The sequence below is a fragment of the Knufia obscura genome (assembly GCF_036327395.1).
Source record: "Knufia obscura strain CCFEE 5817 isolate CBS 148926 chromosome Unknown scaffold_3, whole genome shotgun sequence".
Lineage (NCBI taxonomy): Eukaryota > Fungi > Ascomycota > Eurotiomycetes > Chaetothyriales > Trichomeriaceae > Knufia > Knufia obscura.
In genome coordinates this window covers 757,871-783,850 of record NW_027042689.1, presented here as the reverse complement: position 1 = coordinate 783,850, position 25,980 = coordinate 757,871, and the positions used below count along the sequence as shown (strand labels likewise).

The 25,980-nt window shown below is 51.0% G+C and overlaps 8 protein-coding genes across 8 annotated transcripts; 4 read left to right on the top strand and 4 right to left on the bottom strand.

Annotated features, from left to right (window-relative positions):
• Positions 1-225: 225 nt before the first annotated feature.
• Positions 226-1,891, top strand: PRS1 (ribose-phosphate pyrophosphokinase 1; the record flags this gene model as incomplete). The annotated part of the gene is made up of 2 exons (XM_064871789.1): positions 226-1,792; positions 1,860-1,891. The coding sequence occupies 2 exons, from the start codon at positions 226-228 to the stop codon at positions 1,889-1,891; spliced, it is 1,599 nt and encodes a 532-aa protein (XP_064732169.1).
• A 3,616-nt stretch (positions 1,892-5,507) lies between these two features.
• Positions 5,508-6,227, bottom strand: PMZ80_003359 (uncharacterized protein; the record flags this gene model as incomplete). The annotated part of the gene is made up of 1 exon (XM_064871788.1): positions 5,508-6,227. One exon carries the CDS (start codon positions 6,225-6,227, stop codon positions 5,508-5,510), a length of 720 nt encoding a protein of 239 aa, XP_064732168.1.
• A 668-nt stretch (positions 6,228-6,895) lies between these two features.
• Positions 6,896-10,206, bottom strand: SLA2 (sla2 Src-like adaptor 2; the record flags this gene model as incomplete). The annotated part of the gene is made up of 3 exons (XM_064871787.1): positions 6,896-6,982; positions 7,039-10,037; positions 10,110-10,206. 3 exons carry the CDS (start codon positions 10,204-10,206, stop codon positions 6,896-6,898), a joined length of 3,183 nt encoding a protein of 1,060 aa, XP_064732167.1.
• A 695-nt stretch (positions 10,207-10,901) lies between these two features.
• On the bottom strand, positions 10,902-13,613 carry PMZ80_003357 (uncharacterized protein; the record flags this gene model as incomplete). Its single annotated transcript, XM_064871786.1, has 1 exon — positions 10,902-13,613. One exon carries the CDS (start codon positions 13,611-13,613, stop codon positions 10,902-10,904), a length of 2,712 nt encoding a protein of 903 aa, XP_064732166.1.
• Positions 13,614-14,066: 453 nt separating this feature from the next.
• On the bottom strand, positions 14,067-19,106 carry REV3 (DNA polymerase zeta; the record flags this gene model as incomplete). Its single annotated transcript, XM_064871785.1, has 1 exon — positions 14,067-19,106. One exon carries the CDS (start codon positions 19,104-19,106, stop codon positions 14,067-14,069), a length of 5,040 nt encoding a protein of 1,679 aa, XP_064732165.1.
• Positions 19,107-20,325: 1,219 nt separating this feature from the next.
• Positions 20,326-21,519, top strand: PMZ80_003355 (uncharacterized protein; the record flags this gene model as incomplete). Its single annotated transcript, XM_064871784.1, has 1 exon — positions 20,326-21,519. The coding sequence occupies one exon, from the start codon at positions 20,326-20,328 to the stop codon at positions 21,517-21,519; it is 1,194 nt and encodes a 397-aa protein (XP_064732164.1).
• A 386-nt stretch (positions 21,520-21,905) lies between these two features.
• Positions 21,906-23,118, top strand: PMZ80_003354 (uncharacterized protein; the record flags this gene model as incomplete). The annotated part of the gene is made up of 3 exons (XM_064871783.1): positions 21,906-21,976; positions 22,068-22,328; positions 22,380-23,118. 3 exons carry the CDS (start codon positions 21,906-21,908, stop codon positions 23,116-23,118), a joined length of 1,071 nt encoding a protein of 356 aa, XP_064732163.1.
• A 1,023-nt stretch (positions 23,119-24,141) lies between these two features.
• Positions 24,142-25,122, top strand: PMZ80_003353 (uncharacterized protein; the record flags this gene model as incomplete). The annotated part of the gene is made up of 1 exon (XM_064871782.1): positions 24,142-25,122. One exon carries the CDS (start codon positions 24,142-24,144, stop codon positions 25,120-25,122), a length of 981 nt encoding a protein of 326 aa, XP_064732162.1.
• Between the last annotated feature and the right edge of the window lie 858 nt (positions 25,123-25,980).

The following is a 25,980-nucleotide window of genomic DNA, read 5'->3' as shown; positions in this document are numbered from 1 at the left end:
CGATGACCTCAACGCAACTAGCAGATAAACGATAAGCCAGGGCGGGTCTTCCGCGGCCTTGGCACTTTTTCGGCCCAGGCCTGAAAAGAACTTGAAGCTCATTCGCTACCGACCTGCAGTAGCAAACACGTCTTTGTCTAAACCTTTGGTATGACAAGCAAACTATTTAGAGACTTACAAAATGCTCTGAACTTCATGAAGCGACTCATAATTTGATCACTAAAGATGCGCGGCGTCAAGGTCTTTGGTGGGCGCTCCCACCCCGAGCTCACGGAAGCAATATGTGCAAGGCTTGGGATGAGCAAAGGGAAATGTGACCTGGGCAACTTCGCTAACGGCGAGACGAGTGTGCAGATCAACGCATCAATACGGAACGAAGATGTGTTCATCGTTCAGAGCGGAAGCAAATACATCAATGACAGTGTCATGGAACTTCTGATCATGATTGCAGCTTGCAAAGGTGGCTCTGCAAAGTCAATCACGGCTGTCATGCCCTACTTTCCCTATGCCAGGTCATCCAAGAAGAAAAGCCACCGAGGCGCGATTACCGCCAAAATGATAGCGAATCTCATGACCGTGGCAGGCGTGACCCATGTCATTACCGTCGATCTCCATGCGTCCCAGATGCAAGGTTTCTTCCCTTTCGGCGTTGATAATCTACACTCCGAACATATCATCGCGAAATGGATCAAGGCCAATGTTAAGGATTGGCAGAACTCGACCATTGTCAGCAAGAATGTTGGAGGCAGCAAGCGCGTTACCTCTTTGGCAGATACTCTTCAACTCAGCTTCGCACTCTGTTCTACAGACCGCAGAAGAGCAACTACCCACCAGAACCCGGCAGCCACCATGACAGACAGCATCGTCTTCTTTGATGCCATAGAGCCGAACGGCATCCATACGAGTCGGACTGGTCGAATAAGTCCTGATTCCGAAGACGATGATAGTATCGACCCCATCGCTGATCAACCACACGCTACTGTCGGCAGGACCAACGGGATCCGGGCTGACCGAGAGAGGACGAGTTCTAGCACCGCGCAGAGACCCACACGACCGCGCAACGTTACAATCAATTCGAGCCCATTGGTGCAGACGGTCAGACAAGCATCTGCCTCGCCTCCTAATTCACCTGACAGGCTGCTACGCGCCGAGACATTGCCGAGCGCTCGCAGACCGTCTGAATACGAAGCACAAGCAGGGTTCCACGACGAGAAGGCACGCGACGTAGTGATAGGGCGCCTCGTACACGGTCACATTGTGGACGAGGACCATCCATCGCCTGCTCTTTCAGGAATGTCTGGTTTTGGGGACCGTAACGAGGCACTGGAGGATCCAGCCATGGATCCCATGACTTCGTCCTTCGTCTCTAATGCATCGTCCTTTCAGCCTGGCCATGCGCTTGGTGGGACAATCGACGCAGCAGCCTCATCTGAAGACGAAGAGGACGACATCCAGAACCCTGACCTTGAGCATACAGTTACCCTCGTTGGCACTGTTCGAGACCGCACTGCAATCATAATGGACGACATCATGGACAGATCCGGTTCTTGGGTCGCTGCGGCAGAAACCTGCGTCAAAAGAGGAGGTGCTAAGAAGGTATACTGCATTGGTATTCATGCACTGCTTGGTGAAAACGCGTTGGAAGAGATGGAGGCATGTGAATGCATTGACCACATCGTTGTCACCAATACGTTTCCTATCGACAGACGGAGGATCCAGGCTTCGAAGAAAATTGTGGTCATTGACCTCTCGAATCTGCTTTCGGAATCCATACGCCGCAACCATCATGGAGGTAAGCTCTTACTTTTAGCTGCCCAGTGCTTTTCTGCCCGGTGTCTTGAGTTACTAACATATGGCAGAGAGCATCTCAACTTTATTCATGCAGGATTGAAGGGCTACATCCCGGGAGCACATCCTTCGCTTTCTGTTGGCAGTCAAGTCGATCACAAAGCGGAACGTCACTCTGGCAGACTAGGCTCGCACATTCCTGGAAGCAGCATCCCAGGCCGAGTGGTGCAAAAGCTCCAAGAGAACTAGCAAGCCTTGCTCTCAGCTGTACCATCAGCAATGTATATTACTCCTCGAGCAGAAGAAACTCTATCGCTCACGGTTATCGTTGGAACAAGAACTCCTGGCGACCATGACGTTCGAACATATTCAGGCTTTTACCATATGCCTAACCTGCCATCGATGGCCAGAGCCAGTATCTGCCATAGACTGAATGGCCGAGTCCAAAACTCATGGTCCAAGCCGCGGAGATATGTCTCTCCCCAGCCTTGACTAAGGCGATCAATGCGGCTGTCACAGATACTGAAACGGGTATGAGGCGCTCGTGTTCGACCAAAATAGCGGTTTCAGCGTGCCACTTTTCTACTACTTTGCGAGTTACTTGGAAATGCGAGGAACTGAAGGCCTAGCGCTCTCATTTTCTGACGAATCAGATCCAGGGCGTCGAGCTGAAAGATGGGACTCTTGGCAGAAACTAGGCCTTCAGTTCCTCGCATTTCCAAGTACTGGAAGCAACGCTGCAGAATCCACCTGATGCAGTGTCAAATGCAAGTATCGTGCAGGGATTGAATCTCGGTACTCATGCACAGCACGATCATTGTGAACCTATAATCCCTGTTTCCATCTGACACTGACACCTTCTGCCAATGCACTACCAGAGCAAGCTTGACAACCCCTACGCCTTCCACGACACCAATGCCGGATAAGGACCCCGACAATCCTGCAAGTAGTCCTTTCTGACTTGTGCAATGCAGTGGCGCTGGTGATCATTGCGCATGAAGTGCAGCCGGCCTTGCAGATGCTGCGGGACACTCGGTCAGCATCGACTTCATCGTGTCGCTTATCGGCAGCAGGTTCACGGGATAACGAGCTACTGCAGCCGCATGGTCCGTCATGGTTGCATTTTGAGGCAACTTCACGCCTACACAGCTTGACATCTATCCTGCCCGAGTTTTGTCCGGCTCATGACTGCGGTCATCATATCCACGAACGAACCACTGGAATGATAGATCTGCTTCCAAGAGATATTATGGGTGACGCTAAACGTACTCCCCAATATGGACAAGCATCTAAGCCTGCAGCTCGCTCTTTTGGGACGATTCACTGCCTGGAAGAGTAATATCAAGTGGAACATATATTTAAGAGACTCTACATTGGAAGGATCGAGTCGGTGCAATCGAGTCGCCCACTGCACCTGCCTGTCTTGAACCGTGCTTCAAGGTTGCTAACCTGGATCTAGCAGGGCGCGGATCTCGTGTAGTGGTGCTGGGTTAGTTTCATGAGAACCAATCACAAGCTACAGCAAGCCCGAAACCGCGGGTACAACGCTAAACTTTATTTAGGAGCGCCAAATGGCTGGGAGATCTGCAAAAACCACCACAAACATAGCAACAAAAGAACCAAAACATTGACTTTCATCACAATCTACAGATGATGAGATCATTTGAATCTTCACTTTTCGCTGACGCACATCGCCTCCGCAACGCTGGCTACGAGGTTTGCGGCTGCAGATATTCCGGCACTGCGCGGTGGCATGTATCCATCACCACAGCGTTAGTGTCGCGTGGAAGGGATGCCGTGAAGCTACAAGCTGTTCAATGTTCCTTCAATCTAGCTTTGGCAGGCTTTCGTTCGCCAGGATGGTTCTCCATCAGCACCACTTCAGATCATCGACCATCTTCAGATCCGGATCTCATTTTCTTGGATCTCATCACTCCCTAAGCGAATTCGGTATGGTGACTTTCGACCAATGCGGTGACAATCTAGGATACGAATTCCTGGTTTGATGATGTGGGCTGCACGAATCTGTTCACATTGATCTTGGTGTTGGACTTTGTGCGGTGTATGCTCACGAATTCCCCATTCGGAATCAACTCACTCTTGTCAACGCCCTGGTTGAAGAGCACTTTCCTAAACCATGCCTGAGTCGACTGTCGAGCACACGCGCCAACAGATACAGCCTTGACCGCCGGTTGATGGATGAAGCTCAGTACAATACGAGGCACATCTGGAATAAAGTCATCCTACGTACAGCGGTGATCTACTCTTTCAACACTACTCTATCAATCACAGCAGGCTCAGAATCAAGCTCGGGACTATTTACAACTGGACTGCATATTGCAGGCACAAAGACCCTTAACCCACTACTCTGATTGGCTACCACCTCACCACAAAGTCCAGAGCCATGACAAGGTATCGTCAGCCCTATGAGCAAAACAATCCAGCCAACACCGCAGTCCACAAAAGCCGCACTGAACATGATGGTCACAAGCACGTCATGTACAGAATGAAATCACCTTATGGCGGAGGTCAGGGCCTGGTCCTACCGACATGCAACGGTTGTGGACTCCTAAACCAGACAGACTGGTGGGAGTGCCATCACTGTCCACGACAAAGGTGTCAACAATGTCGAATTCGAGGGACCAAGGACGCCCCAGGCAGGACAAGCTGGAAGGACGGAGCTCCGCCTGCTCGTAAGCCTACCCAACCAAGCCTGAGGATTCAAGCTGAGAAGTTCTGATGCTGATTCATTTATTCTATATGCAGGCTGAATCCAGCTGGAAATACGAACCACATCTGCTTGAGTACTTACACACGTACATGAGGACGGCGGCTGTCTGAGGCATCATTTGCTATTCAGTACGAAACCAAAGCAATCAACACAAATAACAAAAGCACAATGCGACTACAGTAACAACGAGCATCAGCGCCATAAAGGCCGTGACCTCCTTTCGCGACACCAGTGCGGCAACCTGAGCAAACCAAGCTCGTGACCTCGCGGCGTGCACCAAGCGACTGTTTTTTTTCTCAGTACCCTAGTCGGCCCAAAAGAGGAAGACGCTACCCTGTGCGCACGCGTGCGCAAGGAAGAAGCCAAAGCAGCGACAAAACAGGCTACATGGGCTTAGGAATGCGGGTGAGCGACATTGGAGGTCAGCTATTACTGCTTTCATACCGTAGCTATAGCTGTAGTACATGGGCTCCGCGAGCCGAATAATGCAATACTCAAAGACATCAACCCCTTAGACATTCATGTGCCTCTCGCTAGTCTAGGCTTCTCTTCTGTTCCACGTTTCGCTTTCTTCTACCCATTGACGTTTCCTCAATTTGTGCTTCTCCGATGGTTCCTTCCCACTTACCGCTCTTTACCAGATTACGTGTGGGGTATACCCGCCGTCGCTCCTTCTCACCTACAGTTCCTTCCCTCCATCAAGACGTACCTTCCCCCTTCGAACCTTCCCTCTATCGCACCTTCCTAGGTCCTCTTGCATGTTCTTCGTTCTTGCTTCATCGGCTCAGGCTTTTTCCAATCTAGCCAGCCGTGTCGCACTTGTTCACTTCCGGTAGCACCTCGTTCCACTCAAGGCAGCAATATGCGTCAGAAACGCCTCGAAACCATCTCAGTTCAACTTCAGTTCAACCTTGAATCTGACTCAATTGAACCGCGTCAGCTCACACAGTTGTAACACTCCTCATTCTATCACCCCGTCACTCCCCCCTCAAAACGCCCTCATCTTCTCCAAACACTCCTTCATGTCTTTAGCCACAACATCAAACTCCCCAAACAAATCCGTACACGGATCCCCCTCCTCATGCGCGACCCACGCAGTCCTGAAACCAGCTTTCCGCGCCGCGATCAAATCCCAACTATGCGCCGCCACGAACCACCGTTGATCTTTCTCGCAGCCGCGCTTCTCGAGATGCGCCGCCGCGTTCTCATAAACGCGCACGTCCGGCTTGGCGACTTTAATATCATCACAACTAAGCAGGTGCTCAGCGTCGAGGGGCACCCCAGCAAGCTCGAAGTACTTCAAGCTCGCATCCTTACCGCCATTGGTGACAGCAAACACATCCCACCCCTCCTCCCGTAGCCCCTTAAAGATCTCAGACAGCCCCTCCCTCGGCGGCAACCGCTTAAGCTCAGCCACAATATCATCTAGATCCCCCTCCGTGATGTTGTGCGCTGGATCCGGGAACTCCACGATTGCGAGGGCGCGGCGGAAGGTGGAGCGGAGGATGGTCGCGATGGGGGTGTAGCTGCCTGATATGCTCAGGTATGTGAAGTCTCGCTGGGCGGCGTAGAACCAGGAGGCGAAGAGGGTTGGGGCGTCGATTGTGGTGTTTGGTTGGGAGCGGTGGAGGATGCGGTGGATTAGGGTGATTAGGGGGGTGAAGTGGAAGCAGGTTCCTAGGACGTCGAAGGAGGCGGATTTGGGCATGTTGGTGTAAGGGTGGTGTAAGGGTAATGTGAGGTTGGTGTGAGATTGGTGTAAAGGTGGTTTGGTGGTGGTGCGGTGGTAGTGCGGTGGTGTAGTGGTGGTACTGTGAGCTGGTTATGTTAAGTGCTTTAATATTTTAGTTAAGAACTGGATTGAAGAGTGCAGGGAGGGTGTCAGTAGCAACGACGAGTAAAGTAAATGCTGTTCGTGGCAGACCTTCATGAAGCTATAAATTCTCAGGATACCTCTCAAATTCAACCAGGTAGAGTTTAGCCATTATGTCACGAGCTTCTTGAACTGCTGTGAAGTCATAATTGTTCATAACTCCAGCTGTGTCATAAAGTTGAGCTTCTCCAACTCGAGCATCATGTCACCGAACTTGATATAACACAATCGTTGTGCATTCATGCATCGACATGGTCGCCACGTGCTGATTTACAACTGGACTGCATGCGCTTTTGATGTACACAGACAAGGATCAGAGTAGTTCGACATAAGCGAGGCGATGGACGACGATCATGTCGCTAGGGAAGGAAGTAAGCTCTTTCCACAGCACCATGGAGAATCGGTGTACGCGCAAAATCGCTAGCATTGTTGCTCTCAAATGGGTATATACCTGAGAACAATAAATACCTCAACCGGTCGATAGATGCACAACCCGCAAAAAGTTAGTCTTCCCTGTAACTCAACTTCCTCATCTCCGCTAGCCGCCCTCTGGCAGCTTCCAGAGCATTATTCAGCTTCAAAATCTCAACCTGCGAATATCGTTAGCATACGTTCGCCTGCAGAACCATCGCAAGAGTAAACTCACCTGTTGCTCCATCTCCCTCACCTTGAACTCATGTCCACTGAGGGCACCATAATCTTCAGCGCTACCCTCTTCCTTCTGTCTCTCCTTAATGATCTCCTGCACTTGCCTGACGAGTGATCTGCACGCCGCACCTACGGCTTTACTCGCCTGCTCGAGTCGGTCTTGAGTTTGAGACATAAATGTCGCCTTTACACGACTAGCAGCCACAAGCTGCGCCGTCGACGCAGCAACATCATTCGATGCAACGATGAGTTGTTCGGGACTGTTGCGGCCAGAAATGACACCGTCCGCTGTCTCAATGAGGGTATTCGTCGATGTCGCCACTGCTTTGGCAGCAGAGATGAGACCCTCTGTCCAACGATTGTTCTTTTTGTAGAACGCTGTTTTCGACGACGAACCACGGCCGGACTGGACAATTTCTTTTTGTGAGTCTGTGGCTGCTTTGATAAGCGCTCCTATTGCGTTTGTGATTGCGACTGCCGCATCGAGTATCGAGTCGTTGACGCGCAGTTCGTACGTGCTGTAACCATCTCTGGGCTTGTTCCTCATCTTCGCAAGTCGTTGTGCAGCTGCTTCAATGGCGTTGGCTGCCTTTGTGAGTTCGCTGTCGACGAGGTCGCCGAGGTCACCCTTGGTGCTGAGTTTTGAGGACTTCGGTGCGAATGCATCAGCGAGCTTCGATAGTTTCTGTAGCTTCATCAGAACGTCGTGGTTGTTGTTGATTACCACGTCCGACTTCTGCATCGGCTCCAGACCTTCGAGGCGGAACGACTGAAGGCCACGGAAGAAGTTGATTGTGCTCAAAGCAGACTGGCGTGCACCATTTATGAGCTCGTCACCCTTCTTGTCGTCTGTCGCGAACCGAAGGAGACCTTTCGTGTTAGTGAGAACGTCTGCTATCGATGCAGCGAAGACAGAGACTGTCTTGATGATCTCAGCATGGTTGCTATTCGGTCCATCCGCGATGAAGTTGTTGAACGCTGTCGAGAACTCTGTTGCACTCGATGATGCCTTCTCAATTTGTGATAGAACATAGGGAGCTGTTGCGTTCTGGTTACCAGCTTGCATGGGAGATTCGAGTTCGTAAATAGCGTCATCGACTCTCTGCACGCCGGACTGTAGTACAGAGTCAATCATGTCGTTAATCTTGACAATGTTACCCTTGATGACTTCATCGATGGCGCCGTCGAGAGCACCGTCCGTCTCGCCAGAGCCCAGTTTGAGCTCTTCCAGTTCTTCAAGGGCTTGCTCCATTCCGGACTTGTAGATCTCAATCTCATCATCCTTCTCTCTGAGAGCAGCATCGTGGTCGAGATTACGCTCGCCAGACTTCGATCGAATCTCATCGAGCTGTCTCGTCTTTGCTCGCATAGCTTCTTCGAGATCCGCCATTTCTCTGTTGTATTTGGCCATCAGGGACGAGAGCTCGGAGCCCTTCGCTCTTTCTGCGTTCTCGGCTCTTTCGATGGCGAATCTCAGTTCCCGCTTCAGTTTCTCGACCTCGTCTTTGTGGCCGCCGGAACTACGATCTTTCTCATGCAGAGCTCGATCTCGTTCTCTGATCATATCAGCTAGCTCCAAATTCTTGGTCTTCATTTCTCTTTGCAGTCTTTCTCGCTGATCTATGGCCTCTTGTGCAGAAGCAGCCTTCAATTTAAGAGATTTCGTGGTCTGCAGCAAGTCGAGATGCTCTTGTCGCAACTGCGAATATAGCTTCGCTAGAGCTTCATATTTCGACCTCCATGTGTTGACCTGGTCTTGAAGTGCGTTGAGTTGATCGTCTTTCGACTGATTCTGTAGGTTGAAGTTTGCCTGTAGCTGATTGTACTGTTCCTCGAGCGCTTTCATCCTCTGGTCGTACTGCTGCAGCATAAGCTGGTCTTGCTCATACTGTGCTCGCGCTCTGAGATTCTCTTGCTCAAGTTCAGCCATCCGTCCTTGCGTCTGCATGGATAGCTGCTGTTGCATGAGTTGTTCCTGCTGCATTCTAGCAGCCTCTTGCGCTCTTCTCTGCTGCTCTTCAAAATCTCTCTGTGCTTGTTGCTCGGCCATCATTCTCTGGCGCTGCTGGTCTTCATACTGCTGCTGTAATCTTCTCTGCTCTGCTTCAAACTCGTCCTGTTGTCTTTGTCCCTCTCTTGTCCAGAAGTCTGACATATCCGATGGGTCTGGTGTGCCATTCTTCGCGACTGGGGATGAAGGCTTCTCGATCTCTCTCGCAGGTCTCTTCGGCAGGGCCGGCTTCTCCTCGTCCTCGGCTAATAGGTTCGGAGGCTCTTGTGGTAGCTTCGGCACTGTGATTAAGCTTGTGAGGTAGCGTAGATTCGAACACTCGTAGTAGAACTTGACCAGACGGTAGTGCTGACCATCGTATCGTGTTCGTAAGGGTTCGAGAGCTTCGTCATCGCCAGTAGTGGTGTGCATGGCCCTCAGCATGCTCGTGATGAACTTGTAGATACCATAACTTTCCTGCACCAGCGGCACCAGGGCAGCGATTCTGCACTCATTGTTGTTTCCTCCTCTGAAGTGCGAAAAGATGAGCTTTTGGAATGTGTCAATCTGGTCTTGCAGTGTCATCAAGTCGGAAATGGTCTCGTATCCTTCGTTGGGGTCGTTGATAGATTTCAGACTTATATACTCTTCATATTCGAACAGACCATTGAATTCGATATGTTGTCGGTGGAAGGCGAGTTTCGCAAGGAGAAAGAAGACGTATTCTCGAATCAAAGGACCGTATCCTCGCAGACCATCGCCAGCACCACCTCCTGCGCCTCTTGCCAGAGTCTCGACCCAGTTGACGTTCTGCTGTGCTTCTCTAACCACCACGGGGTGTCCTTCTTGCAGCACCTTGTGTATCGTGATCAATGCCTTGAATGTCTGGACCTCATCCGCCATGACCGGCTGGACCTTCATGCCAGCCCAGAAGGACATGGAGGACTTGTGGTCCCAGGTGTAGACGATACATGCTCGGACGTGCTTTCGCTTGGGCGCAGTCTCCTCTGTCGCAACAATGTTAGCTCCTGAATGTCCTGCTTACTCCCGAGTCTTCTAGGGTCTGGGTAGTGACCTACCTATACTCGTCGCTTTTCGGATGTTAATGGCAAGGTCAGCCTCAGTCTTGGACATATCGACATTCCTTGTGCCGCCGCCATAACTGTTGTAGGCCATGTTTCCACCTGTAGCAGCGTTTCCGTAATCTTGAGGTTCGACGGTCCTGCCAAAGCCGTCGAATACACCTCCTGCGTTTTTGCGACCGGGAGCCAGCTTGAGGGAAAGAGCAAACGGATCAGAAGGTGCCTACCCTATGAATAATAACGAACGTGACACGCGGCTGATCCGGGGAATTTGTTTCAGCAATGGTAGCCAATTGATCATTGACTTTCTGGCGGGAATTGTGGTGCCTGTGAGGTCTGACGCAAGCTGCCGTGTTGCACAGCTCGAGCACACGCCAGCCGCCGCAGAAGCCACTCTTAGGTCCTGCTTATCATGCCTAATTGGGCGTAGTTCTGTCGCCTTCGCACCCTGTTCGAGGCGGCAAGACATCTTCGGCTCGAAGCCCTTCACCAGCTCCGAGTCCCCTCAGACCATAGTTTCTCAATGCTTTCTCTACTTGAGACTCAAGCATCGGAATGTATGAGGGCATTCTACTGTTACAAGTTCAGAGCTGCAAAGAGTCAAGGCGGACGGTGTACGCGTTGCCAAGATATGGGATGGCGACAAGCTACCTCATGCATTACTATTCAATGTCCAGCCATAGAAAAGGCGTACCTAAACACCCTATGAGATCCTATCCGGGACCGCTTACTCCTCCAAGCTATGCTTCCCTATCACAAAAGTAATACGTTCTCGAAAATGCTCTCATTCTACGAGGCAGTCCGACCAAGTATCTCATCGAAGCTCGTCGCAACGGTATCCTCCTCTCTCGACTCCGGTCGCCTACTAGGCAACGGCGGAGCATATTTTGGCAGATCTTTCTTCGGATTCTTCTGTTCTAAGCTTCGGTCATCCTCGCCATGCCCGAAGAACTCATCATGATGCTCATTCTCGACAGGTGCCGGAGTAGCAGGTGCTGAGTCCTGCGGTGCTGCCACAACCAGTAGCTCGTCGTCTTCGCCTTCCGTGTGCTGCTTGTAACTCTGCCTCCGATTCCTCTCCGGCAGGGGAGGCGGTGCTGCCTTAGGAGGTGACTCGGTGCTCGGCGTCGTATTGCCCTGTGTCGAGCTGCCATCCCTCGGTGTCGGCGGTGCAGGAACAGGTCTTCTTTTCGGTAGTGCAAACATGCTAGGCTTGGCCGGTTTGGGTAGCGGCATACCAGGCGGAGGCAAAGGTTGTCCTCTGCCCATCGGTTGTGACGTGTCGTGCTTGTTCTCTTGTTCTGCAGAGGCACCTGCGCCTGCTTCGTGCTGCCGCTTGCGAGCGAGCACGCCCCAGCCCCACTTCTGAGCGGCTTCCCTCGCCGCATTGATACTTGCGAGCTTATCCTGCCGGTCGGAGTTTGCGAAGGTTTTCGCCGCAGCTGCGAGACCAATCTTGCCTTCACCATTTACTGAAGAGCGCTTCGATTCGAGACTCTCGTTTGTCTTCCCGGATGCGATGCTACCAACCAGCGTAGATTCACTCTCGGTTGTGCCACGGCGAGAAACTTTTCCACTACTGCTCGTCAGGTTAGAGGCGAGGCTGTTAGCTCTATTGCGATCGCTGTCTGACATATGCGGGTCTTCCCGTTCTGACTCTGGTGAGGTGCCTAGCGAACGCGCTGAGATATCTTTCAACATGCTGTCTCTCTTAGAGGTTGCTTGGATATCCATTGGTGACGATTCAGCTGGCGCGTGGTTAGGAGATACCATCGGATCTGCTGTACTGGCAAATGAAGGTGCACGAAGTATTCTGGGTCCCTGCTGGCGATATGGGCGATCAGGTGTCTTAGATCCGTTGGCAGTGCCTGCTAAGTCTCTCAAGGACGTAACAGACTTCCTAGCTGCAGCTGTGGCGGCCTTACTGTGATCAGTCAAGACTGGCATACTCATAATCCTCTCGTCTTTCGCAACAAGCTTCGGACTGTCTGTGCTGCTGCCTGCTTCTGCCTCATCTTCCGCTACTTCATCCTTGATCTCTGTAGACGTTGGGGGTTGAACGTCCTTTTTCCAGATACCTCCTCGGAACAGTTCGCTTTCCGTGAGTGTAAATGGCAAGTCATCCCAGTGAGGCAATACCAAGGTCTCAGTAATCACTTCCAGTATCCTGTTTTCGATGGCTCGAAGAATAAAGCCGTACGTGACCTGCCTCGAGCTCACAATGGGCTCCAACTTCAGTTCCATTTTGGGCACCTTCTCAAACGAGAACCATATTCGATTGCTAGGTGGCGGTTTCAAGCGACCTAGAAGATGCCCCTGCAGCTTTTTGACAGTCGCTGCCAATACAATGTCGACTTCTCGTGCGCCCAGCCGTTTGCCAAGATCAATTCGTACCGTTGCAGCGATCTCAACTCGGAAATTGCCAGTATACTCAACGTCTGCCTCTACTGTGCAGTCGCCATTCACAGTCAAGTCCCGCAGTCGAGGATTGGTAAAGAAAGGCGCACCTGTCCCCGTGTCGATCTTCTGCAATGCAAGCTTCGTGATGAAATCTGGTTTCTTAGCCCTCGAGATCTTCTTCGTCAGCTTCTTGCGGATATGCGCTTCGAGCTCGGGCGTCTTGTAGACTGCCAAAAACAACCGTCCGAGCAAAGCGTTGAGCCACCTCGTTTGCAGTTGCTCTTCTGACGAGTGTAGCCTTTGTACTAGTGTAATTATATGGCTTGTTTCGAATTCCTGTGGTAACGGTGGATTCTCGCCGGAGGTCTTCTGCATATTATTCAACATGGCAAAATAGAAATCCTCTTTCTCTGACTGATTCTCGCTAAACAGAAAGAATGGCGACGAAGCCGTCTTGTCGCCAGCCTGTACTTTCTTCCTCTTCAGCCTTATCGCATTCCTCTTGATCCATAGCTCCGGTTCTGGTATTCTGTCACCCCCTGCATAGACGTCCACGTCGTGATATTCAAGTGAGATAACATATCGTACTTCGAGCTGCTGTATGTCGTCGTAGAGCATCAGGTGTCCATGGCGCAGGACCACATAGAAGACGTTGTTCGCTCTCTTGACAGTCTTCCCAGCACCGTCCTTGTTCGGTTCGATCGAAGGCTTTTGGTTCCGCTCGAAGATACTTCGGTACATGGTCTGGTAGACGCTCGGCGATTCTGAAGCCACGACATCGCTGGCTGGGGACTTGATCTCAGGCGGCTTGCCATTGACACCGCCCGGCACGTATTCGCGACAGACGGCAAAGTATCCTGCAGCCACGTCTGATTCATGCTTGCGATGGAACTTCTCCGCTAGATCGTCCGTTCCTGTCTTCAGTATTATCTTCTCGTCTCCCTCCCTGGTCAGCCGAGACGGGTCGTCCTTCGGGACATCCTTCGTGCTGTCGACTCGGGGAAGCGTCGTATGTACGTAGAGCAGGAGCAGCCCGAGGACGAGCGGTATGAAGGTGACGCCTCCGAACAAGTAGACATAGAGATACGCTCTGAAGGACATCTTTACGATGTGAGGGCATTGCGGAACAGTGCGACTCCTCCATGGGCGTTGTTCAAGAACATACAAGTTCAGCACCGCATCATTCGATTCTGTGTGGAGGCAAGCGCCGAACCATGTCTATGGTACACCTTGTCCAATGCTTTTAGCGTGAACTGCCCTTGCGCATGCGAGGCATGCACTCGGACGAGTCGAAGGAGGGCGGACTTCAAATGACGTACATCAATACGTGCCTGGAAGCCTTACAGATGGGGTACGATTTTCGAGAATGAGAAACTTGAAGGCAAGCACGACTAGGCGGATGCTTTTCAAAAGCTATGTTTATAAGAACGAATCATTGTTGAGGCAAAGCGTCCCACATTTTGATATGTAAGACGCTTCCCTGCACCACAATGCTCATAATTCAAGTCTCGCCGCGTCATGATTACTAGTGAAGGCAAGACCGGTCCAAATCCCTTACCATTCTATTCCATTTCCAACCTCATCCTCCAAATCCTTGGTGACAGGCCTCAATTGCGCCGCAGTATTACCCAGAGAAGCACCCTGCCTAACGCGAGCATAAAATACCGGACAATCCTTACTATCACACCTGATCTCTTCACTCCACGTGAAGCCCGAGCAAGAACGACATATCCTGTTCAACTCCGACTTCTTCTTCTCTGACCTGGTCAACTTCGCCCTGAGCACGAGCAGACTCTGTGCCGGCTGACTGAGACAGCTCTGGCACAGTGGGAGCTCCGACTCGATCGGATCGCGACATACAGCACAATTCGAGGCCTTCATGTATGATTCCAACGTGCTCCTCTTCACCAGGCTGTTCTCAACTATCTCGTGACCACTGACATCGACTTGACGTATCCGCTGGTATTTGGGCATCTCATCATACCATTGCCGAACATTGGCACCAACAAGGTTGAAAATTCGTTCGAGTGGCGGGATAAGGTTCTTGGAGATGTAGTACTCAGCGTCCAGCTCCTGCTGTGCATCGTTCAACAGTACGTCAGGTGCGACGCAGCGATCGATCAGGCGAGCCCCAGGACCACCAGTGACGACCACATAAGGCACTCGCTCGCCGTATTGTGGTTCCTGTCTCGGATCCTCAAGCATCCTTCTCGCCGAGATAAGTGCTCCTGGTGGAGGCGGGCCTTTGTCAGAATACGTGCCCAACTTGACCTCTTTCGCGAAACAAAAATCCTGAATAGAGATCTTGCCTCGCATAATCTTAGCACATTGCGCTTGGAAGAAAGCCTTGACTTGGCTCAGATCAGCTGTTCTAAAGAGCACCTTCAGCGCGTTCTCCTCAATCTTTTGCTCAGCTGGTGTACCGTCTCGTCGCACAGTCTCAATACCTTTAGCTTCGAACTCTGGCTCTGTCTGTTTCGGGCTTTCATACTTCAAACCAACGTAACGCTTTTTCGCAAGCAAGACGCAGGGTTGGTAGACCTTCTCGAACTTGAGCTTGATAGGACGGGGATTCATGTCTGTAATTGTCTTTGCTATTTCGTCGCCGATCTTGAAGGCTTGCTCTCGTGTTCGACCCTTGAGATAGACGAATAGACTGTCGGTGTCACCATACACTACTTCTGCGCCCCACCGAGAGACAGAATGGATTAGTGCTATCGCTTTTTCGAGTGTTTCGCGACCAGTCTGGACGATGCTATCTGCGATCTCTGAGCACGGCATGCGGCCTGAGAAGGAGGCTGATGTGTAACCGTATGTAACATTTGCAATCAGCTTAAGTGCTAGCTGCCTGTTGTTCAGCAGTCTTTGAAGGGTCTTGTCGTCTTTGTCAGCCTTCATGCCGCTCTTCACCATGACTCTTGTTTCAAGAATCTCGCTCAGCATCTTTGCAAGTAACGATCGTCGGATTTTCTGCTTAGCATACATGATGCCGTTTGGTGCAATGTTGATGTGATCTCGAAGCAGCTCTATCAGCCTTTCCTGCCTTTGATAATTCGTGAAGCCCATCTTGTTTGTGCCACGCCAGTTGACAACACGACCAAGAAAGGTCGAATAGCAGTAGTTGTAAGCAATCATGACGCTAGGGTACAGCGACTGGAAGTCAAGTACCAGCATAGGACTGGTGTAGAAGTCACTTTGTGGTTCCATGACCAGTGGCAAGCACTCGAGGGCGTTCTGACCACCAACTTGTCGTCGACTCGGAGAGACCAGCATGAAGTTTTCTGGTTTTGCTATTCTGAACATGATGTTCTCGACCTTGAACTGGGACCCTCGAGAAATGACGGCAAACCAGTCGACGCCAATAAGACGAGCTTGTTCACTGGTTCTAGGCACAAGCTCGTTGGCTTCGAGGATGCTAAGGTCAATTTGGACTCTGGTTGCGAAATAGTCGATGACCTTCGATAAGTCGCGGGTATTCTTGCTCTTGTACCACTTCGTCAGATCAGCAAAGCTGTAGTGAGGAATACGCTTGTGCAGTAGGTGGAAAGCTACGTTCTCCATGGTGTACTGAAGCAAATTTAGCTCGCTTCTCATTGCCCGCCAGATATTGATGGTGTGCCGACCAGTCACTCTGATTGTCGAGGTATGGTTGAAGCCCCACCTGTCCTCGTCCCTGCCAAACCGACCATGTGATAGGGACTTCAACCTCGATATCTCATCGCACAAATTGATGTCGTACTTCAGCCGAGCTCTTTCGATGAGGTAGCCCCAAGAGCTATTGTGGACTTCGTATCCAGTCAAGATATCAGGATCATAGTACCTGACTATGTCGACCATCCGAGTCAGCAGTTCGAGCTCAGACTGTTCTTCTTCCACCTCGATTGGCAGAATCTGAGAAATCTGCTTTGCCATTGGCCGCTCTTCAGCAAGAGCTAGTATACCGGCATGCATACCCGGGCTGTTGGTGTTGACGGGGATATCCTCATCGTCGGTTTGAATGCACCAGAAGACGCAGGCTATCTGGTCTTCCTCAGGGTTAGGTGCAAGTGAGCCCCGAGTGTTGACGTGTACCTCAAGGCTCATCACACTCATGTATTGTGTTTCATGCTGCACACTTGTGCTCTCTTGCTTTTGCGAGTACTTGAATCCATGCTTGTTTGCTTGTGTAGCCGCGTCTATCTGCGACAAAGCTTTCTTGCGAGCAGGCGTTGCCGGTCCTCTGTTCGCTATGGCCTTGGCTTGATTTTTGTTGGCAAAGTATTGCTCCACGGTCTTGCGCGTTGGTGGGGACGTTGCAATATTCCACTTCTGATAACCACATCGCTGACGTCTCTGACGATCGACTAAGTCTTCCGCAGCGGTATCGATAAGTACAGGAGGCCGTTTGCCTTGCGTAGCTAAAGAGGTGCTGGTTGGGTCGAAGTCTGGCAAATACGGTACGGTGGAACTCTCCAGCTTGAATTCTTTGCCGGCATATTCTCGATTTCTTTCTGGCACATCATCTTCGTTGCTGTAGTATGCCTGTTGATAGATAATGTCAGGTAGCCCTTCATCCCACATCGTCTTGATGACGTGACGAGAAACAGGAGGACGGATCGCAAATATGTGCACTTTGCTGGGGTCAACAGATCTGGGAAGACCACGGAAATTGAGTGGCTTCCCTAGCACCAAGGGTGGTGGTAATTTGCGAGTAGCTGAGCCTGTCAGCCCTCTCGTTGGCGTTACCTGCGATGTTGCTTGAGGCTTGATCGGCGTGTATACGGATGAGCTCGGCACTTTCTTCTCAGGCGAACTGCTCTGTTGGCTCAGACGCTTGATTGTGTTCGGATCAGCCGGATTCTTGACGACCGTGAACCGAAGCGTAGAGTTCTGAGATAATCGTACAGGCTGCGAGCTCTTTTCGGGCGGTCTGCTTTGTGTCTGCACTTGCCGTGGTATTTCATCGTCTGTCGTCTGCTCGAATGCAGGGTCTAGTACTTCTAGAGCCTGCTCTTCGAGACCAGCTTGGGCATCACCATCTTCTAGAGCTTGGCGCCTTTCCTGATCCTCGTCCATATCTGAGTTGACCACGTCCTCAAATCGTGGTCTCTTCTTCTGCCTAGATATCGACTCATCGAACCGTGCCCTCTTGAGACTCGACCTCTTCGGTTTTTCCGCTGCCAGCAATTCATTTGGTATCAGGAAGTCGTCCTCTTTGAGATTCGACAAATCGCCGTCCTTTCGTATACCGAGCGATGCGAACTCTCCTGAGCTGAGTGGAGTCTTGATTTCTGAAGCCGAACTGCCACTGCTACTGTCTTGGTTCTGAGTCTTGCCAATTGCTGTAGGCTTGGTCTCGATTTCTGAACCGCTACCGCTATCTCTGTCAGTCGTTGTTGCTCCTCGGATGAGGTTTTCGTCCACAACCGCTTGCGTGCTCACTGGTGCTGCTGCATTCGTCGACGCCTCTCTTGCCAACAGTTTCTCGATATTGTAGCTGTATAGGTCCTCTACACTGTCAAGCGCAGTCTGCACGCTGCTTTCATACGCTACAGGCTTCACGAAAGTGTCAAAGCTGAGCTTCTGTTGATCACTGTTGTCGTGCTCTTGCTGCGCTACGTGAGCAATTTTCTCACGAAATTCCTCCTCGTGGATCCATCCACCAGCATCAATATTCCGATGATCAGCTGACATTGAGATCAGAACCTCGGCAGGGAACGGAGTACTATTGGGATCTTTCAGACCCATCCGCATCTTTCGTCGTCGCGTTTCGTCCTTCCACAACCCAGCCATACTTTGAACAAGTTTCTTGTCTATAGGTAGTGGATTCATGCGCTCTATGAAGTCATGGTGAAGGTCACGAGGCAGAACGCTTCGACGATTCACAATGTCCTCTACACGTACATCGACCTCCAGAGCACAGTGGCTCTGCTTCGGAAGATACACCTCGTCAGAGATCATTTCAGGAGGTATTGACTGATCATGCCATGGACGTAGTGTCTGCCCAACCTCAAGATAGTCGGGAACCGGGCTTCGGAATTTGACCTTCGCACAATCAAGATAGGCGCAGCCATAGAGGGAATAATCGCACATCCACTGAGCAATATACTGCATATGGGCTTCATAAGGTTGTAGGACCCTCTTCATGACAGCGCCCTCCCGCAGCAAGTCTGCTAGCCTCGTCATATTCAGTGGATTGAGCAAATAAACCTTGAGATAGAATTTGTAGCCGACATGGTAGCCATAGAAGGGCACACCCTTCACTAGGCTGATATGCGCCACATATCTGGCTTTGGCGTCATATGGATTCTGCCGATAGCTGATAGCTAACGCGTGATCGATGGACATTTGCAATGTCTTGATGGCGATTTCCACATCCTGGGGCAAAAGACTTCCGCTGTACTCAATAAATGTGTATTGAAAACATCCATGACAGTGAAGAAGAACCTTTTGACCAGATTCTGTTGCACCGAAGACACGGATTACGGAGACCTTGTGGGCTTCCTTGCCAGTACTGCGATCTGTTGGACGTGGTAGAGGAGGATCGAACTCAGGGATGGGTGTTGCTTGATAGTGATCGACATTGTTCAACCGGCATCGAAAGAGGGTGTCCATTGTGCTAGGCGCGCATGCCAGTATTCGCGCTTCCTCATCTTGCGCTGATGTCGCAGCCGGTCATTGATACCGCGCGGGTCTAACCACCATCCAAGTAATGTTGTTGTAACACTGACGACAAGCGTGTCATTCGGAGTGAAGGTGTACGTGTTTGAGTCAACTTGCGATACTAGGCAGGAGCGCACCCTACTGCTCGAAAAAGCTGATTGTCTGGAATTAGGTGGCTGGAAAGGGCTTTGCATGTTTACAGATCAGAAGCGTCACCAGAAGCGCGTTAAGTATGTGCATTTAGACTAAACCGAATCCATAATAGTTACTGCAGCTCGTTGGGAGATCGAGCGGCCACGCATTCACAAAAACAACCCCAACGGTAATGACTTGTTTTCACTGCTACCCAGCTTCGATAGCTATAAGGTCATCAGTACTGAGCGCTGATATATTTCTCCTAAGGCTACAGTAGTAACACGAAAAACGAATCTAGGTAGTGGTGAGTAGGATAGTTCTCTGTTATTTGTAACTTAGTGGTACATATCATATAATGAGAACGCCAAGTCCTTTCGATCCGACTTATCGCTGTGATCCAGCGATCCAGTAATTCAGGTATAACTCTGCTGTTGTATAGATTCAAGTAGTAGACGTATCGCAGACTCAGCTTCATTACTCAGTACAATACAGCTACGCTGAAGTGAACCGTACGACAAGAGTGATAGGTATTTTTTGGCTGGGTTGTTTTCGTGCATGCGTGGCCGCTCGATCTCCCAACGAGCTGCAGTAAATAGTGCATGATGGTTTGAAGTTCCTCTCCGTAGACTCGAAGAGCTTTGTAGGCCTGGCGATGGTCTTCTAAACCCAGCAAGATACACACCGCAATCGAAGACAGGGTCAGGATCAGCCACTTAGTATATCGTCGGCAACTGAATGTCGAATCATCCGGAAGGCGCGACATTTGGCGTTGCGCCTGTAGCCAAAGGATGCCACAGTACCAAACCCTGAACTTTGTATAAAATGGTTGCCTAGTATCGTGTTCGCGAAGGTCTGTCATAGCACGGTCAATGGCAACTGTCTCACGTATGTACGTCGTCCTCTCTGAGTCTCTGTTGCCATGTATGAGTAGCTCGTGCTTGTGCTCACCACAAGCACTGTCATATCTTGCATCAAAGCACAATTTAGGTAATTGAATCTCTTGGTGCGAAACCTCATCTTGGGCGATGCACCCAGCATGGCAACCACGAGCAGACCACGGACACACAGTGATCCGAACACCTTCCCTGTTGTTGCACCCACAGTAACAACAACTCGCCTTGATACAGCAGATATGTGGGACCAAGAATTTGACGGCAATGACAACCGCCCGGTAGATCACGGTGGTAGTTCTATGTCAGGGACGGTGCAAAGGCACGCGGAGGTAACGCAATATGCACAAATCTCTCATTGGCAACGAGAACTCGCAAATTCGAGAGTAGGTAGGCATAGCCGTGCCTCGAGCATCATCTCGACACGAACAAAACTTACGCACCAGAGTGACGATGCTCAGAGTGTAGAATTTGAAGCTGGAGGTCAATCATTCAGGATCAGCCGAGATGGTGCTCGTGTGACGAACATGACGGCTCCCCCACCGCCTTATCCTGGCCCACCTCTAGAGAGATTGACAGAGGAGAGCGACGAAGAGGAGCCACCACTCCCGGCGAGGCACTCGAACGACACTGTCCAAGAACAATCCCCTGATGGTCATATTCAGGCGGAGTCCGTCAATCTCGATCTACCTGTAAGGACTCATCTACCACCTGAAGCCCTTCACGAGGAAGGTTCGCATGTCATAGGAGTGCTGCAGCTCCCTCAAAGATTGAAGTCGGCGCTAGGCCTACGATGGTACGGGTCGACCACCTCAACCTTGGAAACAGAAGCTGTTCACGATGCCAGAACGACTGGCACTCTGCGCCGAACACAGTCAGACAGCTCCAGTTTGAGGAATTTCAGGCCTGTACAGCCAGGTGTATGCGACGACCAAGGCGAATCATCAGACCTACCAATCCTTGACGCTGAACGACGAATGCAAGCGACAAGCTGGACTGATGGCTGCTCCACAAAGAATCGTAGTGACGAGCAAGCAGCAGAGATCAGCCACAACTACACCCGCATAATGCGTGACATGGATCATGATCACAGGAAACGACTTCACGAAAGAGATAATGAATTGGCACGAATGAGAGAAAGAGATTATGCTATTGAGTCGCTCAAGGAAGAAATACGCTTTAAAGATGCTACGATCAACGACTTGAAGACAAGGAATTATGAAATGGAAGAGGATCTAGAGGCAAGGCTCGAAATGGCTCGCAACATTGTAGAAAACACGTGGGAAGTTCGATGGAAGGAGTATGAACTGCTTCTTAGGGAGAGATTACAGGCATCGTGAGCTACTTTTGCGTGTACAGCATGGAAACAAGCCGTATTTAACGGCGCGAGGGCAATCATTCCGCAGGTCCCATTGTACCAACGATAATGTGTAAATCATACAGCTACAGAGTCTACCTGGGGTCCCCTACACTCTTCAGCTGAAGGCTCAAACACCGCGTTGTTGTGGTTGTTACTGCTTTTGGAAGTGCGTCAACAAGCCCCCGGCCGCCAGTGATGAGCGTTCTTGCGGGATGATCAACTGGCGGACAAGCCAAGCTCCACCACTTCTTCTGTCCCAGCCTCCCACTGCGCGTTCACAAACACTCTCCCAGCACGATATTGTCTAGCTGCGCATGCTCATACACCATATACACGTTGTCGCATAAGTCTGACCACGTCGCAAACATGTCTTCATACCTCAATAGCCTTCTTAAAACCGATTTGACGGAGTTTGCCGAGACCTCCAACCTGTCTGAGTACGTTTAAGAATGCCTCTACCGCCTCTAAGAGCGCGTCGCATACGCGATAATACTCGGGGAATGAGAGCTGACATGTATGCGACCGCAGCTATGCAGGTCTCCGTAAAGCTGAGCTCGCCGAGAAGCTCGACAGCCACCTCAAGAAGAACGCGACCACATACTCGAAGGAACCGTCATTGAGCGAATACTACAGACGACTTGGCGGAACCGGCCGCTCACCAATAAAAAGGATAGCAGAGAAGGTCTCCGATGTAGTGAAATCCGATGACGATGTCGCGGTCAACGTCCCAGCGCCAGCAACTGCGAGGAGGACAAGGAGAAAAACACGTTCACCAGCGGATGATGAAAGGTGAGCTGATCCTGGTGCGCATACTTGAGCAGAAGGATTGACATCAATCAGCGTGACTACAGATACAGAAGGACCCCTCACAGCCCTGATGAAGACCCCCGGTCAGGAGCTCAGCCGAAGAACCTCGATTCTGGCTAGCAACATCCCTTTACCACCATCACCAGCAGTCGTCACCGACGCGATCGACAGGCAAAGCAAGCGCATTCGCACCTCCATTTCTCATGCATACGACAGAACCAGGTTCCACGAGTACACTGACTCAGCGCGAGACATCCTGAGCTCGACAGTTACCATCAACGTTCTCGCGATCATATTTGAAGCGTGGGGCCTCCGAGCTCAACTTCTCCCAAACAAGCGCCTCACAGAGGTCGGGCCCATTCCGTACGTGAAAAGCACGTCGACTCAGATCATGGTACCAGATCTTTTTCAGCTTCTTGAATATGGCTTCTGGGCGCCATTCATCTTCTGGATTTTCACCACAGTGGTTACGCCAGCCCTGACATCCTACTTCATCAATCTGCCACTACAACAACTACCAGCACACAGCTCAGCCAGGCGTGCGAGTATCAAGAGCAACCCGCACGTTCAGTATGACTCTTTTGTCTTCAACTTGACTAAGGGCTTGATCGCATACTGTGTATACGGTTTGCATTTCCAGATCATCGAGGTTGCCAAGAATGCTACGATCGCTCAGGTCAACACTGCTGTGCCCGGTGGCTACCATGGTATGCTAATCAGCTCGGGGATAGGAGCTGCTGTGAGTCTGTATGAGGCCGTACTGAAGAAATGAGCTTTGTAGATACTGGAACAAGCAAACAAGGTTTGACGTGTGGATAGAAATGAGATACCCCAGGTGAGCGGTTTATGAAGAACAGAGCATGGGCGCTGCATTATGAGGTTTGGATTGCATGATTTACGAAGATATCTGGAACGAGGCGTGATGCTAGCTTGGGATGCGATAGTTTTGTTTGGCGTTCGTTTTGGTCTGAGTCCACAAGCGTTGCTTGATCAATGGTAGCGAGCGGTACATTGCTTAGCTTGTTCGAACATACAAGGTCTCTGTACACTATGATTCTCGAGTGATTTACGTATGGCCGAGCCGGTGAGCATTCGACGTGAGGTAGGTAAGCTGGCTGGAGGCAGTAATAGCAGCCCCGAGCCGTGCACTGTCCGACTTAGTCAAGACAAAAGGTTCCGGCAGTGTCTCGTCAGCATGGTCGAGGCAGGTTGAGATGAGTCAATCAGGCCTTGTATGCCTTGAAGCTCTACCTCTGGGACTGCGGCTTGTAATTGCCCCAACCCGAAAACCCTTTTCCCGTCTTCACGACATCGCATTCGTTCAGCAAGTTAGCTTCGAGGAGGACAAAACCATAGCTGGCAGCTGCTTATTATTGGCATCTGTACCTGAACCCGACTTTCAGGCAACCGTGGGAAATATGGCAAGCGCTACTGCGTAGGGGAGAGTCGGGACCCCAGACCTCGGACGGTGGAATGACGTCTGCGCCAAATATTATTGTTCAACTACGCTTTCCCTGCACGTCAAGTGACTACGTAAACTTACAAGCTTGTTGTTGTGATCACTCATGCCACTCGAAAAGAACAGCCTGGACTGAACACGTTGCTCACGAGATAAACGGTGACCTCCACGGCAAGACACGCCACATCATACCGGGCGCAGGGCTGACTAAGAGGGTGGAACACTGCAGGGTAGCAAACACGTTCATAGCATACCCGAGCACAACTCGGCATAGCACAAAATCCTGAATATCACCTCTGCTTCACGTACAGAACTTCCTCATATCATATATCAGGCATGCCTCCAGACTTGAATTCTTTACCACCTTCAAAATCATCAAGTCCAACTACCCTGCAACCCCGATCGACGGCCGTAATGATGGCTACACCACACCGCGACGGCAGTGTATCTCAACGAGCTTCTACGCACTCGTTGGCTGCAGCTGCAACCATGAACGCAGCAGATCGAAGCCCGAGTAACAGTCGAGGTTCTCCACGACTCGACAGAAGAGCGTCTGAGCGAAGAAGGTCGCAAGTCATGATGAACTTGACTCTCAACGACCCAGCAATACCTGGTCCCGGTGAACTATCTAGCTCAGACCGACGATCCAGTATCGGCAACTCCTTTTCAGCTGCGAGCCCTTCCAGTATTGGTGGAAGACAAACACTCGCCACTGGTGATCCTCACCATCACCGACAACCTTCGCTCGGTGACATCCACAATGAGCTAGAACAAGAGCAAGAAGCACAAGTCAACCGCATGCTGTTTATGATCCGAGCACAGCAAAACCAGCTCGATACCATGCGAGCACAACAAGCTGGAAGTCAGCAACTACAGTCAACTACGTCCACCGCAGTCGAAGAAACCACACCGCAATCGGAACGATCCTTCTCGTTTCCTTCAGTCCACCCCGCCGTCGGCTCCGTCCCCCGACCAACCTCCAGATTGTCTCGAGAGAACTCAAGTGCACATCGATCACCTGCTCTCCGACCACTACCGAGCCAAGAATTGCATGACCATGCATGGCCGCCATCGCCAACTGGTCATGGCAACAAACGCCGTGGCAGTTCTAGTCGAAGAGATAGCATGAGGGACGAGAGCGCATATTATCAGGCTGAGCAAGCAAACCTGCAAAGGGAAAACCAGATGCTAAGGATGAGAATACGGGAGCTCGAAAAGCAATTGCATGAAGGACAAGCGAGTTCTGCGAGCACACCTGCACTGCACAGCAACCTTGCCACGAGCCCGCCTCTTGAGGCCGAGGAAAGAAAGACGTGACCAGCGGACCGGCACTGTTCAAAAATGAGATCGAATTATGTACCAATATCGCCTGCGTGTCTGCAGCATTAGAATGATGTTGTCCTGAGTACCCAAGACGAACTGAATACAGGGCAGAGGTACTGCTTTACACAGAGCTCTCAGGGCGGCGCTTGAAACGGCTCGAACGGTATTCACCACATTTCGCTGCTCAAGTCTATGTGAGACCGGCTCTAGCTCCTCACTTAGGCTAGAACTGCTTCCGACGGAACAACAACGGATACGGGAATGGGGATCTGGCGTTTCTGGGGGTCACCATTAAGGTTATTGGCGTCCATATGGATCGGCATGGTAGTAACCCAATCGGTATCATTGCCGACAAAACGACGTACGCTGCTGCGTTTATGTTCAAAAATAAGACCTTGAACACAACCCAATTCTTCAGGTCTGGGATAGCATAGCTGTAGAGCTGGGCGTACCTCAGAACTTGGCAAATGCCGATCAGAAGAATTTAAGGCTTGAGCGTTCAAGCAAAAAATGAGACGCCTGTAGAAGGAGCGTTAAGCTCGATTGGGGGCACCCCAGATGCGATCAGGGGCACCCATTTTAGCCTATTAGACATCGAGACTGTGGTGCACCTCGCTCTCTATATGTCCGTGATCGGGCGCTCCCCGGCCTATGTCCGTATCGCTGCGACTTGAGTCTGACCTACGGTTTCCTCTCGGGGACAACAGCCTATCATGTGCTCATTTCGATTGCCGCAACTCATCTCAGTACTCTTACCCCACGGCTACCAGCCAACTAACGGCCCAAAAATCTGGAGAAGAACGCTGTTAAGGCGCTGGCTCCCCACATGCAAAGCTCGGATAAGCATCTAGC